This window comes from Salvelinus alpinus, chromosome 21, assembly GCF_045679555.1.
Source record: "Salvelinus alpinus chromosome 21, SLU_Salpinus.1, whole genome shotgun sequence".
Lineage (NCBI taxonomy): Eukaryota > Metazoa > Chordata > Actinopteri > Salmoniformes > Salmonidae > Salvelinus > Salvelinus alpinus.
Window position 1 is genome coordinate 29,040,480 of NC_092106.1, and position 16,715 is coordinate 29,057,194.

The window sequence follows — 16,715 nt, forward strand, 5'->3', positions numbered from 1 at the left end:
ACAACCCCCACCTGTGGACGTCGGGCCCTCATACCACCCACATGGAGTCTGTTTCTGACCGTTTGAGCAGACACATGCACATTTGTGGCCTGCTGGAGGTCATTTTGCAGGGCTCTGGCAGTGCACCTCCTTGCACAAAGGCTGAGGTAGCGGTCCTGCTGCTGGGTTGTTGCCCTCCTACGGCCTCCTCCACGTCTCCTGATGTACTGGCCTGTCTCCTGGTAGCGCCTCCATGCTCTGGACACTACGCTGACAGACACAGCAAACCTTTTTGCCACAGCTCGCATTGATGTGCCATCCTGGATGAACTGCACTACCTGAGCCACTTGTGTGTGTTGTAGGATCCGTCTCATGCTACCACTAGAGTGAGAGCACCGCCAGCATTCAAAAGTGACCAAAACATCAGCCAGGAAGCATAGGAACTGAGAAGTTGTCTGTGGTCACCACCTGCAGAATCACTCCTTTTTTGGGGGTGTCTTGCTAATTGCCTATAATTTCCACCTTTTGTCTATTCCATTTGCACAACAGCATGTGAAATTTATTGTCAATCAGTGTTGCTTCCTAAGTGGACAGTTTGATTTCACAGAAGTGTGATTGACTTGGAGTTACATTGTGTTGTTTAAGTGTTCCCTTTATTTTTTTGAGCAGTGTATATAGAAACCTGTAGAAACTACCACCTAAATATATAGAAACCTGCAGAAACTACCAGCTAAATACATAGAAACCTGCAGAAACTACCAGCTAAATATATAGAAACCTGTAGAAACTACCAGCTAAATACATAGAAACCTGCAGAAACTACCAGCTAAATATATAGAAACCTGCAGAAACTACCAGCTAAATACATAGAAACCTGCAGAAACTACCAGCTAAATATATAGAAACCTGCAGAAACTACCTGCTAAATATATAGAAACCTGTAGAAACTACCACCTAAATATATAGAAACCTGCAGAAACTACCAGCTAAATACATAGAAACCTGCAGAAACTACCAGCTAAATATATAGAAACCTGTAGAAACTACCAGCTAAATAAATAGAAACCTGCAGAAACTACCAGCTAAATATATAGAAACCTGTAGAAACTACCAGCTAAATATATAGAAACCTGTAGAAACTACCACCTAAATATATAGAAACCTGCAGAAACTACCAGCTAATTACATAGAAACCTGCAGAAACTACCAGCTAAATATATAGAAACCTGTAGAAACTACCACCTAAATATATAGAAACCTGTAGAAACTACCACCTAAATATATAGAAACCTGCAGAAACGACCAGCTAAATACATAGAAACCTGCAGAAACTACCAGCTAAATATATAGAAACCTGCAGAAACTACCAGCTAAATATATAGAAACCTGTAGAAACTACCAGCTAAATACATAGAAACCTGCAGAAACTACCAGCTAAATATATAGAAACCTGCAGAAACTACCAGCTAAATATATAGAAACCTGTAGAAACTACCACCTAAATATATAGAATCCTGCAGAAACTACCAGCTAAATACATAGAAACCTGCAGAAACTACCAGCTAAATATATAGAAACCTGTAGAAACTACCACCTAAATATATAGAAACCTGCAGAAACTACCAGCTAAATACATAGAAACCTGCAGAAACTACCAGCTAAATATATAGAAACCTGTAGAAACTACCAGCTAAATATATAGAAACCTGTAGAAACTACCAGCTAAATACATAGAAACCTGCAGAAACTACCAGCTAAATATATAGAAACCTGCAGAAACTACCAGCTAAATACATAGAAACCTGCAGAAACTACCAGCTAAATATATAGAAACCTGCAGAAACTACCACCTAAATATATAGAAACCTGCAGAAACTACCAGCTAAATAAATAGAAACCTGCAGAAACTACCAGCTAAATAAATAGAAACCTGTAGAAACTACCAGCTAAATATATAGAAACCTGCAGAAACTACCAGCTAAATAAATAGAAACCTGTAGAAACTACCACCTAAATAAATAGAAACCTGTAGAAACTACCACCTAAATATATAGAAACCTGCAGAAACTACCAGCTAAATAAATAGAAACCTGTAGAAACTACCAGCTAAATATATAGAAACCTGTAGAAACTACCAGCTAAATATATAGAAACCTGCAGAAACTACCAGCTAAATATATAGAAACCTGCAGAAACTACCAGCTAAATATATAGAAACCTGCAGAAACTACCAGCTAAATATATAGAAACCTGTAGAAACTACCAGCTAAATATATAGAAACCTGCAGAAACTACCAGCTAAATATTGGCTTTATCTCTCCAGTAATAACGGAGCCATGAAATTGATTTAATGTCGCTGAGGCTCTCCTGGGCAGCGTCTCTGCAGTCTGTGAATACAAAACAATGAACCTCCACAGCTGGCCTAAGATCTATTAATTAACCCAGCTAATCCCCAACACCTTATCTCTCTCAACAACTTTGCCCATCGAACGCCAACTTTGGAACACAGAGACTACAGGTTGCAGAGTCGCAACATTGGCAGTGAAGGAGAAACAAAGATTGACACTTTTTTTGTCTCGTGAAATATTTGGCATTTGTTGTGAAATGTTTGGCTTGATGTCTGAGGAAATTGGAGGGCAGATAGCAAATAATTTGTATGCCTTTGAGAATCCAAGCTCAGTATGAACACAGTGTGAAAAGCATACTTGTCCAATCTTACCCAACTGTGCTGCCACAGGAAGAAAGAAAGAAAGAGCTATATTTCTGTTCATCATGACCGTATCTACCAGCCAGTCTCTCTCTCTCTCTCTCGGCATGGTCCTCCTCCACATTGACCTCCAGGCCCTTACACATGGAATGTCCCTGTAGTAGGGGAACCACCTCATCCTGGACACCACAGTGTTCCTCTTAACCCCCAGCACCCCTTAACACAGCCCCTCAGAGCACAGCATTCACACTTACACACACTTACCTCCACCAGCTCTGTTTTTCCTCTCCCTGGCTAGCACCTCGTTTCCACTCATTGCTTTCGTCCTCTTTCTCTGCCCTTTCTCCTGGTGGCTTTTTGTGGACGGTCTAGTGAGTGGGCCTGCCTCAAGCCAAGGGCACCACATCGCTCAATAACTTCCTCCTGCGGGCGGCTCACTGTCCTATCATATGCGCACTGGCGTCTCCCCTCTCAATATTACACGTCAACTCAGGCCTTTGTTCAGACATAATCTCATCCTAAATTCCAATTTGTTGGTTATATATTAGCACCACATCAGAGGTTATTAAGTCCCCTAATAGAACAGGATGGGGACTGGCTTTGTTTAATAAGAGAGAAGACAAAGAGTGAATTACATGGCATCCCTCGTATCTGATGGCAACTATCTGCCAATGTCACTGCTCCATTGTGTCTGGGCCCTTTATCATGAATAGCCCTCTGCAGCCAAAGATGTTTTAATTAGTGAGAGAGATGGTCTGTAATTATATTTATATCATAATAACTAACCACTGACTGACTGAGTACTCGTCCTCCTCGCTGGGTCTTCCATTGTCTCCCTCTATAATGATGATATTTAATTATGATGTTTGAACACGGTAGATCCAGTCAAAGTCAAAGACCCTCGACGGGCGAGTACACACACTCTGGAGCTGGTTCGTGTTCGCTTGCTCTGAGCGCTCTCTCTCATTCACTCTCTCTCTGTCTCACTCTCTCTCTCTCACACTCACTCTTTCACTCTCTCTCACACTCACTATTTCTCTCTCACTGTCTCTCTCTCTCTCTCTCTCTCTCTCTCTCTCTCTCTCTCTCTCTCTCTCTTTTTCTCTCTCTCTCTCTCTCACACTCACTCTTTCTCTCTCTCTCTCTCTCTCTCTCTCTCACACTCACTCTTTCTCTCTCTCTCTCACACTGACTCACTCTCTCTCTCTCTCTCTCACACTCACTCACTCACTCTTTCTCTCTCTCTCTCTCTCTCTCTCTCTCTCTCTCTCGCTCACTCACTCACTCTCACACTCTCTCTAACTCTCTCTCTCTCTCTCTCTCTCTAACTCTCTCTAACTCTCTCTAACTCACTCACTCACTCACTCACTCACTCACTCACTCTCTCTCTCTCACACTCACTCTTTCTCTCTCACACACTCACTCTTTCTCTCTCTCACACTCACTCTTTCTCTCTCTCTCTCTCTCTCTCTAATTCTCTCTCTCACTCTCTCTCACTCACTCACTCACTCACTCACTCACTCACTCACTCACTCACACACAGACACAGCAGCTCTCAGCCATGTTCATGCTCAACTTTACTAAAAACCCTTTCCCAATCTCCCTTTATTATCAAAGGCTACAACTGTATTTTTGACAAAGCGAACCACTTTACTGGTTACCGTTGCTTATCAAAGCCTAAACAGTAGCTGAATAGTTGGCCAACTGCAACTCCCTCTTCTTTGTGTGAATAGGTAACCACAAAGATGTACATTAGAAGGCTATTGTCCACAGTCTACCTATTGACTGGCCTATGCATTGTTTAACTGAGTGCATACTGCACGTAAGGATCTTTGTAGAATGCTGTGGAGACGTCTTCTTTGTTGTATTCGTTGGCAAGTTAGATAATTGACAGGGAAAGAGATAATGAAGAGCAGAAAAATACTTGTGTGCTTTCAAGCCACAGACAATTGAGCCTCATTGTATTATGAATATTGGGAACAATGCTGTAACACTTTAAAGCAAGGAACATTTAAATATGCACACTCTCCTCTCCTCTATCTAGAATCTCCTCAACCTGTGTCCTCCTGTCCCAGCCAACCTCCACCCAAAGGGCACTCAGAACCAAGCGATGAATCTCAGATGCCCAGACCCATAATAATGCCAAGTTTACCCAGAGTCACCTTTCTTCCACAAATCATCCCTCCATCCTCCTGTTCCTCCCTCGTTCCCCAGGCCCAGTGGTCCGCCGGGGCTGCAACAGCCGTTCACGCTGCCTGGAGACCAAATTATCCCTCTGATTGGTTGAGTTCCAAGGCATAAACCTCGCCGGCTGACAACTGCGGCTGATTCGCTCTCCCGACTTTACGGCTTTCTCTTTCCCTCCCTCCTCCCTTCCTCTGCACAGTGCGCACGAAGCCAGCGAGATAAATGACTTAAGTGGACTACAAAGTGTGCGAGCGTGTTCCAAATGTCCATATCGGTCTTCATGGTGCATGATGTTGGATGTTGGTTAATAGTGTTTCACATTTGGTGAAACACTATTTCCTGTTCTTGAGGATCTGGAAGACTGGTCCCTCCACCTGATACAGCTTGCCAACTAGAAGATTCCCTCACTCGTCTTTTCCTCATGTTAGAAAGCAATGTCACTTGCTAATCCAAAACTAATCCCAGTTACTGGGCATATAGAGAGATACACACGCTAACACACACTCACAGTCGCTCTCTCTCACACGAGCCAACCCCCAACCCATACACGCAGACAAAAACATGCACTCTCTCTCACACAACCCTACTCCCCGTACACACACAGTCACACACACACTCAATCTCTTTCACACAATCCGACCCCTCACACACACTCTCTCTCCCACACACACTGATGCCTTGTCCCCATCTGTCCCCCAGGCTTCCCAGCGACGGCGTATGGACCGGTGGCAGCAGCGGCAGTGGCGGCAGTGCGTGGCTCAGGTAGGGGGGCCCGTGGAAGAGGTGGCTACATGGCATACCAGCAGAACGCAGGGGCAGGTAAACGCTCTGTCGGTATTCTGTGTGGCTACTGCTACGATCCATGCTCTGCTCTCACTGGCCGCCGATAACTCCTCTCTCACCTGCTGCATACACACACACACACACACACACACACACACACACACACACACACACACACACACACACACACACACACACACACACATACACATACACGCTTCATAGACAAGAGAGGATAGAAGGAGGATGCTAAACTCCCTGTTCTCTCCTCACTTGCCTCTGCACTGGCTAGAATAGACAGAGGGTGAGGACAGGACCAGGGTAGCAGTCTTTAGTTGTCTTGTTACAGAGCTACTATACCTGCCAGCTCTGTGTTTGATAGGTAGGAATACTACCTACTGTAATGTACCTCCACAGTACAATATGTGACTGCAAATCCAGGGAGCAGGATGTTGATTTCTCATGTGTTGGTCATATCACTCATACACCTCTATCAGAGAAGGCTCCTAACTTGAATTCAGCATGTGCAATTGAAACCTTTGTGCAAATGTCCTATTGATATCGATGAGTTTACTCAAAAGTCTTAGTTCCACACAAATCTCAAGTTGGGATACGGCTCGCCCCTATAAGACCATCCAGTCTCTGAATAACCAAGCCAGCATCATGAGAGTCCAGATTCTTTGTAGTGCCACGCTCTACCAACTTGTAGCTCAGTTGGTAGAGCATGGCGCTTGTAATGCCAGGGTAGTGGATTCAATTCCCACGACCACCCATACATAAAATGTATGCATACGTGACGGTAAGTCGCTTTGGATAAAAGGGTCTGCTTAAATTGGTTCACTTGTTGATTTTTTTATTCCCTGGCCGTTGATTGGCTAGTACGATAGCTTAATCAATCACACTGATTTTGTCCACAGACACGGAAATATAAAGGTAAATAAACACTGGAGAAAAACAAGCGGTGCGGCTGGAATTGACAGATGGCATTTTGGCTGCGAGGGAAAATGATCGGGCACTCTAATTGTCTGTCAGAAAGCCTGGCCCCTTACAGTTAGGCTTGGAGGTTCAGCCTAACACACACACACACAAAAACCACTATTCACACACCGCACATGCACACATATACACACACACACACACACACACACACACACACACACACACACACACACACACACACACACACACACACACACACACACACACACACACACACACACACACACACACACACATGCACCTGATATGAGAAATCAAAGCAGAGACCTCACTTTGATGCCTTATGACCTAGGTGGGTCTGGGGGATGAGGACCGGGGCAAGTATAAAGGCTATGGTTAGACTAGACTGGGTTTATCCAAGTTAGTGCAGGGCTGGCCTAGGCAATACAGCTAAGCTGAGTTTGGCGAGTCAGAGAGCCAGTAACAGAGCTAGCCCTTGGCTACAGTACAGTATGTTGCTCCAGCTCTTCCACTGACTGTCTCCTGGATGATTCTGTCACTCTATCACGCTCACGGAGAACCAGAAGGGAAGGCCAGGGACCAACAGGGCCCACAGGGCTGACATTTAGACTTGACCTTTCCCTGCAACTTCATCTAGTACTTACTACCAAGAGACATGAGTTTACCCACGCCCCTCTGCAAAGATATTGTCTGAAGTGATTGAGCAGATGGAATTTTCATATATACTTGTATTTGGGTAGTTTAGCCACCATGCTAATTATTTTTTATGTGATGCTAAAGGATGGCTCTCACAGTAATAATGACATACTAATGGCTGAGCCCTCCTGCCATTGGCTCAGGTTCTGTGTTGTTACTGTAACTCACTCATCATCAAGAACAAGACAGTCATGTGTTTGAATGTTTTGAAGTGATTCAGCGGATGTTTGCAGATGTAGGTCCTCGAAGCACATCTGTTCCATACAACTGGTTCTGTTCACAGAGCACCAGTAGGTTACAAAGGACCCTGTATGGGATCCTGTTAGGCTGTTGTTATGACAGATTATTTATTTATACAAAAGATAATTTGACCTAATCTGAAACATAAGCTATCACAATATTCAATACTTAACTATAGACATGGGTTTTGAATTGCAATTGAAAAAAGGAGAGGGTGACAAGGCAGTGAAACCTGAGGAAGATGTTAACACATTACCCATCAAACACACGCGTGTCAGTACAGGATACCCCCTCTTAGCCCCCCAGGGGTCCCCCAGGCCTACCCAGCCTCCCCCTGACGTGCCCTAATGTATCATGGTCTAGATTAAATATTATTTCATCTGATAGAGGGAGCAGTGCTATAGGGGTGTAGGGATGTTGGACCTGCTAATCAGTTGGATCTGCTGCTAGAAAACAATAGTGTTTAAGACGAGAAATACACATTTGATCCACCCGCAATCCTCAGATCATGATGCCGTTCTTTATCTAGATTAAGATTTCATGATATTATTTTCCCCTTTCACCAATAAATCTCTCAAAGCAAAGTCTGTAACAATTTCATGTCAGATTCTTCTGTTTTGAAGTTATTAAACCGGAGCAGAATGTGCTTATAGATGACCACACTCTTCTAATAGAACATGGCCTGCTTCAAAGTTGTCTAGTGCAGAAGACCAGCAGTGTAGATCAAACTCAAACCAAAGGTGCTGTTGGTAGACAGTGGAAATGTCTGTGAGAGACATAGTGAAGGAAAAACACACACACACACACACACACACACACACACACACACACACACACACACACACACACACACACACACACACACACACACACACACACACACACACACACACTCCGTGAAGAAGAAACCAATTCAAAACCCTTTGTGCTTAGAGGTACACTGGTAAAAGGACATACAGAGAGATGGGAGCGATGGGAGTTTGTGATTGGTGGTGAATGTGACCAGTTGTTTCTGTCTCTGACTTGGTTGGGCCTTGCAGAGAGCCTATGGTCCTGACTGGGACACTCCTTCTCTGCTCACCTCACACACTCCCCTGGGTGCACTCTGCCTGCCTGCCAGAAGGTTTGTTCACACCCTACTACCCCCTCACTCCTCCTGACTATGTCCTCTTCTCCCTCCATCCTTCCCTCTCTGTTCTAAACTAGCTTCTCTCATCTCTTCTTCCTCTTTGCATATTCTGTCTGCTCTCACTCTATTTCTTTCTTTCATTCTCTCTCTCCCTTCCATCCTGTCTTTATTAGATGTAGAGTGTTTTTATGTACAAAGATACAACCTTTCTGTCACGTATGTCTGTTCCTCCTGTTGTCCCTGATCCCTGTACTATGTATAAGTCTGATTTTAGTGCATGCCACCTGTAGTGGTCATGTTAGTGGTGGACGTAGTCATAGATACTAGCTACTAGGGATGCACGATATATCGGTGAACATATCGGAATCGACCGATATTAGCTAAAAATGCCAACATCGATATCGGCCCGATGTCTAGTTTAACGCCGATGTTAAAAACTGATGTCAAAGCTACCGTGCATACCTACAGTTGAAGTCAGAAGTTTACATACAGTTGATGTCGGAAGTTTACATACACTTAGGTTTGAGTCATTGAAACACGTTTTTCAACCACTCCACAAATTGCTTGTTAACAAACTACACTGCTCAAAAAAATAAAGGTAACACTTAAACAACACAATGTAACTCCAAGTCAATCACACTTCTGTGAAATCAAACTGTCCACTTAGGAAGCAACACTGATTGACAATACATTTCACATGCTGTTGTGCAAATGGAATAGACAAAAGGTGGAAATTATAGGCAATTAGCAAGACACCCCCAATAAAGGAGTGGTTCTGCAGGTGGTGACCACAGACCACTTCTCAGTTCCTATGCTTCCTGGCTGATGTTTTGGTCACTTTTGAATGCTGGCGGTGCTTTCACTCTAGTGGTAGCATGAGACGGAGTCTACAACCCACACAAGTGGCTCAGGTAGTGCAGCTCATCCAGGATGGCACATCAATGCGAGCTGTGGCAAGAAGGTTTGCTGTGTCTGTCAGCGTAGTGTCCAGAGCATGGAGGCGCTACCAGGAGACAGGCCAGTACATCAGGAGACGTGGAGGAGGCCGTAGGAGGGCAACAACCCAGCAGCAGGACCGCTACCTCCGCCTTTGTGCAAGGAGGAGCACTGCCAGAGCCCTGCAAAATGACCTCCAGCAGGCCACAAATGTGCATGTGTCTGCTCAAACGGTCAGAAACAGACTCCATGAGGGTGGTATGAGGGCCCGACGTCCACAGGTGGGGGTTGTGCTTACAGCCCAACACGTGCAGGACGTTTGGCATTTGCCAGAGAACACCAAGATTGGCAAATTCGCCACTGGCGCCCTGTGCTCTTCACAGATGAAAGCAGGTTCACACTGAGCACATGAGCACATGTGACAGACGTGACAGAGTCTGGACACGCCGTGGAGAACGTTCTGCTGCCTGCAACATCCTCCAGCATGACCGGTTTGGCGGTGGGTCAGTCATGGTGTGGGGTGACATTTCTTTGTGGGGCCGCACAGCCCTCCATGTGCTCGCCAGAGGTAGCCTGACTGCCATTAGGTACCGAGATGAGATCCTCTGACCCCTTGTGAGACCATATGCTGACACATGCACATTTGTGGCCTGCTGAAGGTCATTTTGCAGGGCTCTGGCAGTGCTCCTCCTTGCACAAAGGCGGAGGTAGCGGTCCTGCTGCTGGGTTGTTGCCCTCCTACGGCCTCCTCCACGTCTCCTGATGTACTGGCCTGTCTCCTGGTAGCGCCTCCATGCTCTGGACTCTACGCTGACAGACACAGCAAACCTTCTTGCCACAGCTCGCATTGATGTGCCATCCTGGATGAGCTGCACTACCTGAGCCACTTGTGTGGGTTGTAGACTCCGTCTCATGCTACCACTAGAGTGAAAGCACCGCCAGCATTCAAAAGTGACCAAAACATCAGCCAGGAAGCATAGGAACTGAGAAGTGGTCTGTGGTCACCACCTGCAGAACCACTCCTTTATTGGGGGTGTCTTGCTAATTGCCTATAATTTCCACCTTTTGTCTATTCCATTTGCACAACAGCATGTGAAATGTATTGTCAATCAGTGTTGCTTCCTAAGTGGACAGTTTGATTTCACAGAAGTGTGATTGACTTGGAGTTACATTGTGTTGTTTAAGTGTTCCCTTTATTTTTTTGAGCAGTGTATATTTTTGACAAGTTGGTTAGGACATCTACTTTGTGCATGACACAAGTAATTTTCCCAACAATTGCTTACAGACAGATTATTTCACTTATAATTCACTATATCACAATTCCAGTGGGTCAGAAGTTTACATACACTATGTTGACTGTGCCTTTAAACAGCTTGGAAAATTCCATAAAATTATGTCATGGCTTTAGAAGCTTCTGATAAATAAATAAATCATTCTCTCTACGATTATTCTAACATTTTACATTCTTAAAATAAATTGGTGATCCTAACTGACCTAAGACAGGGAATTGTTACTAGTATTAAATGTCAGGAATTGTGAAAAACTGAGTTTAAATGTATTTGGCTAAGGTGTACAGTTGAAGTCGGAAGTGTACATATACCTCAACAAAATACATTTAAACTCAGTTTTTCACAATTCCTGACATTTAATACTAGTAACAATTCCCTGCCTTAGGTCAGCTAGGATCACCAATTTATTTTAAGAATGTAAAATAATCGTAGAGAGAATGATTTATTTCAGCTTTTATTTCGATCATCACATTCCCAGTGGGTCAGAATTTTACATACACTCAATTAGTATTAAGTAGCATTGCCTTTAAATTGTTTAACTTGGGTCAAATGTTTCAGGTAGCCTTCCACAAGCTTCCCACAATAAGTTGGATGAATTTTGGCCCATTCCTCCTGACAGAGCTGGTGTAACTGAGTCAGGTTTGTAGGCCTCCTTGCTCGCACACGCTTTTTCAGTTCTGCCCACAAATGTTCTATAGGATTGAGGTCAGGGCTTTGTGATGGCCACTACAATACCTTGACTTTGTTGTCCTTAAGCCATTTTGCCACAACTTTGGAAGTATGCTTGGGGTCATTGTCCATTTGGAAGACCCATTTGCGACCAAGCTTTAACTTCCTGACTGATGTCTTGAGATTTTGCTTCAATATATCCACATAATTTCCCTACCTCATGATGCTATCTATTTTGTGAAGTGCACAAGTCCCTCCTGCAGCAAAGCACCCCCCACAACATGATGCTGCAACCCCGTGCTTCACGGTTGAGATGGTGTTCTTCGGCTTGCAAGCCTCCCCCTTTTCCCTCCAAACATAACAATGGTCATTATGGCCAAACAGTTCTATTTTTGTTTCATCAGACCAGAGGACATTTCTCCAAAAAGTATGATCTTTGTCCCCATGTGCAGTTGCAAACCGTAGTCTGGCTTTTTTATGGCGGTTTTGGAGCAGTGGCTTCTTCCTTGCTGAGCGGCCTTTCAGGTTATGTCAATATAGGACTCGTTTTACTGTGGATATAGATACTTTTGTACCGGTTTCCTCCAGCATCTTCACAAGGTCCTTTGCTGTTGTTCTGGGATTGATTTGCACTTTTCGCACCAAAGTACGTTCATCTCTAGGAGACAGAACGCGTCTCCTTCCTGAGCGGTATGACGGCTGCGTGGTCCCATGGTGTTTATACTTGCGTACTATTGTTTGTACAGATGAGCGTGGTACCTTCAGGCATTTGGAAATTGCTCCCAAGGATGAACCAGACTTGTGGAGGTCTACAATTTTTTTTCTGAGGTCTTGGCTGATTTCTTTTGATTTTCCCATGATGTCAAGCAAAGAGGCACTGAGTTTGAAGGTAGTTCTTGAAATACATCCACAGGTACACCTCCAATTGACTCAAATGATGTCAATTAGCCTATCAGAAGCTTCTAAAGCCATGACATAATTTTCTGGAATTTTCCAAGCTGTTTAAAGGCACAGTCAACTTAATGTATGTAAACTTCTGGCCCACTGGACTTGTGATACAGTGAATTGTAAGTGAAATAATCTGACTGTAAACAATTGTTGGAAAAATGACTTGTGTCATGCACAAAGTAGATGTCCTAACCGACTTGCCAAAACTATAGTTGGTTAACAAGAAATTTGTGGAGTGGTTGAAAAATTTGTTTTAATGACTCCAACCTAAGTGTATGTAAACTTCCGACTTCAACTGTATATAACGTAGGTACATGACGTAATGACGCCACGTAAAATTTTGCGCTACACTTGCAAAACAGCATTCCTAACCTAGCCCACAATGTATGCTGTGGGGATCGAGCCATCAAGAAGTCCAGTAGTCATTTGAAAGAGTAAGACAATTTCAGCGAGACAACTCAAAGGCGAAATCCATTAAAACCAAGATAATGGAATTCATTGCACTTGACAATCAACCGTTCTCCGATGTTGCCCTACCGGAGTTACACAGTAATAGCGTCACTGTTATTAGCTAGCTAACTATAGCTACTGAAACAGATGTCGTTTTGCTATGTTTTTGTGGAAGAACATTGTTTGCATCCATGAGCTAGCTAGCTTTTTTTTATGACCAGCACTGTAGGTGCGTGAGACAACTTTACCAGCATCATAGCATACGTATCGATGAATCGTTGTGACATATGAAATACGAGTGATAGTGTAATCAATGTGTAATAACTACGTAAAAAATTTATGAACGCATTATTATGTGATGTGCAGTCCTGTTCAGGTCCTGATTGGTCAACAAGCTTATTTGACACATCAAATAGTGTTATTTGACACGTCAAAGACCCAAACGGTGTTACATAGAAATCGTGGTTGAGAATGAAACGACTGAACAAATGAACAACGAAACAGCACAGCAAGTAAGTGAAAGAAATAGGTTTTGATCATGTTTTACTGGTAATGGAGACATACGTAAATGCCAACAAAATAGTGTGGTGTGTGTGTAAACTTTATTTAACTAGGCAAGTCAGTTAAGAACAAATTCTTGTTTACAATGACGGCCCGGACAACGCTGGGCCAATTGTGCTTCGCCCTATGGGACTCCCAATCACGGCCGGATGTGATACAGCCTGGATTCGAACCAGGGACTGTGGTGACGCCTTTTGCACTGAGATGCAGTGTCTTAGACCGCTGTGTCCATGTGTGTTTGTTAACTATTTAACTGTACTAGAATGCTTAATAGGCCACTAAAATGTTTAATATCGGTTATCGGTATCAGATTTTTTGTCAAGGAAAATATTGGATATTGGTATCGGCCGAAAATGTCATACCGGTGCATCACTACTAGCTACTGTTGTTTTCTGTGTTCTTGTATGTACTGCTGCAAGCTGACATGGTATCCATGATTCACTTACCGTATCTGCATGATAGTTGTTGGTCGCTGGTTGTTCTTGATGACAAGCTCAAAAGCTGGTATCTAGGAGGGAACTGGAGCGTTTGAGGCTAAATGTATTTCCTCATTATTATACACAGAAGGTTTGGTCATTTCCTCTAGGCAGACTCCTGTGTGATTACGACATTGATGTGATTTGCAACAGCTCTGAGCTGAAGCTGTGTGGCACTCTGGGACATGATTTCTATTCATGTGTCCCAGGCAGCTGACACACTGGTCCAACCAGTGACTGACCTCAGTTCTAAATGCAGCCTAAACATGCCCACTGGATAATTTAGTATTCCCTTGTCATTTGTTGAGGGGACGTGTCTGGAAAGTGAGGTTGAGTCGGAGGAGAATGGAACGAGACGCTAGCGTCTCTTTACCCGTCTTACAGTACCTCCTTCTCTCCCCCTCCCTCTAGAGCTGCAGGTGATCATTCCATTCAGGTGATCGCCATCCCTCAATCAGTAACAATAATCTGAAATCTCCTGTCCATTCTGCCTTCTCTCTCCTATATGGGTCGAGCTTCCCCCCATCTCTATAACATCCCCCCTTCCCACCCCCTGATGGACAGCTATGTCAGAATCACTCCAAAGGAAAACAGACTGTTCACTCAAACTAGGCCACCCCGACTCCCCTGCCCAGAGCCCAGAGGGTGTGAAAATGAACCACGTAGCTCTCCGACGCCTGTCTCCCCGCATGATGAAGATAGATATATGTGTCTGCCCAATTCTACCCGGCTCCTCTACCAGCAGTCCTCTACCAGCAGTCCTCTACCAGCAGTCCTCTACCAACAGTTCTCTACCCACAGTTCTCTACCAACAGTTCTCTACCAACAGTTCTCTACCAACAGTCCTCCTTCTATTCTCATGGTGTTTGTTTGCCTGTGATGCACGAAAGTGTGTGTTCGTATATGTGTGTGTGTTTGTGTGTGTATGTGGTCTGAGGATGTGAAAGCGTGTTGAATGAAGATATAAGGGCTGTAGCGCTGTGTCTGTGGATGGATGGCAGCACTCCTCTGCCTGTGAACATCCATAATATATCATCTAGTAACTATCATTATGCCAGCCTATCAGAGCACAAAATGAGGAGCCATTATCTAGCAATTATTTATGAACTGCCATCGCAGGCTGAAAAGAACTTGTCCTTTGTTAATTAGTCACCTATTCCGTTAAGAAATGGTGTTTGAGACGGGGACTGAAAGCCACTCCAGGCATAACAGAAAGAGAGCCTCATCTTTTCAAATGACTTAGGTGGAAATGGAGCTAATTGCAGATGCTCTGAAATTCAAAGCTAATTTTGAAGCACATTTGACAAGTGTATTATTCACTTTTTCTGAAGAGATCTGCACTGCTCTGTGCCTACACATGTGTGCACACTTGTGCCTGCCTGAATTGGTTTGTACATGTGTGTGTGCAGGTGTGTACTTGCAAGGTCAGTGTGCGTGACTGAATGAGACAGGGTTTTGTTTGAGAAAATAGACACACACACACACACTCTCTGGGGCCCTCTCAAATGGATCCAGTGCCTCTGACAGTGTGGCCTGAGGCAGGTGATTGTGTGAAATGTTATTTCCAAGGTTGGCACCAGTCCTCCAGGCCACTTGTCAACTCTTCCACTATCTTTCTATGGAAGAGCTTTTTAAATGTTTTGTTTTTTCTCGCTAACATCAACACACAATAGTGTGAATAATGTTGCTGACAGGACAGGTGTTAAGCATTTCTCTCTCCATTAGGCACAACGTTTAGACGACAGGCTTGGCAGTAGACCCAGACATGTTAACGAAAGAGCTTTTCATTCATCATGACACAAAGCGGAAGCACATGTTATCATTCTCCGTGACATTATCAGCATTTCAAAAGTTTTGAAAGCACCTGTTGAAACATGAAATTAAAATCTTGACTGGAGGTGCTCATGTAGATAAACAGACTGGTAAACAGACTTGTGAAGAGGATGATGACAGCGATTTTGACAGTAATGGTGATGACCATAATGGAAGTGGTCAGAATGGACTTCATCCGTCCTCCATACACACGGCGTGCTGGGGAGAAGAGAAGAGGAGGGCGATTATAATCATAAATGGGAACGCTCCCTCAAAGATCCACTCCTGAGCCTATATAGTCCCCATCCCGTTGCCACGGCAACCCAGAGCCACATACATTTGTTGTGGAGATGAGTAATGGCCCCCCCAATTAAGAAGGTGTGTGTTTGGTAGGATGTTGGAGAGAAAGGCCACCTAGTCTTGATCGTTTGTTATTACTATATTATTTTGTAATTCTTGTTTTTAATAGATGATACTGAAATAGGAGACTGTATCATGGTTGTCACACCACAGGGGGTGTTTGGGCGACTATAGTGGCCCTATGTTACTGAATGTGATGATGTAACTATAGTGTACAATGATTGTTGGCCATCGCTATTGTTTAAGGGTTTTCCTGGCCTCACATTAACATCCACTGAAGGGAAAGCACAGCACAATGATTCCCTGCAGCAACAAATCACCTCTATGTTTCCTAACATCTCATCAAAAGGGCTATTTATTTATTAATTTGTTGGTTTATTTCATGTTTGTACCCTTTGATACATGTTGTGGAGCGTTATGTGTAATGGACTAGAGGACTAGATATAGCCTGTGTTTAGCCTCTGTCATGTCATTATGTGTAATGGACTAGAGGACTAGATAGAGCCTGTGTTTAGCCTCTGTCATGTCATTAT

The 16,715-nt window shown here is 43.9% G+C and overlaps 1 protein-coding gene across 12 annotated transcripts in view; it reads left to right on the forward strand.

Moving 5' to 3' along the window:
• Window positions 1-16,715, forward strand: part of LOC139548194 (RNA-binding protein Musashi homolog 2-like) — a 456,658-nt gene that overhangs the window by 415,368 nt on the left and 24,575 nt on the right. For 6 of the 12 annotated variants that reach the window (XM_071357680.1, XM_071357689.1, XM_071357690.1 and 3 more), the window contains one exon: window positions 5,573-5,692. The exons of 1 other annotated variant lie outside the window; for it this stretch is intronic. In XM_071357680.1, the coding sequence (XP_071213781.1) occupies window positions 5,573-5,692 (120 nt within the window). Of the gene's footprint in view, window positions 1-5,572; window positions 5,693-8,592; window positions 8,665-16,715 lie in introns of those variants that run through there. 5 more of the 12 variants (XM_071357682.1, XM_071357692.1, XM_071357693.1 and 2 more) reach the window with 2 other exon arrangements.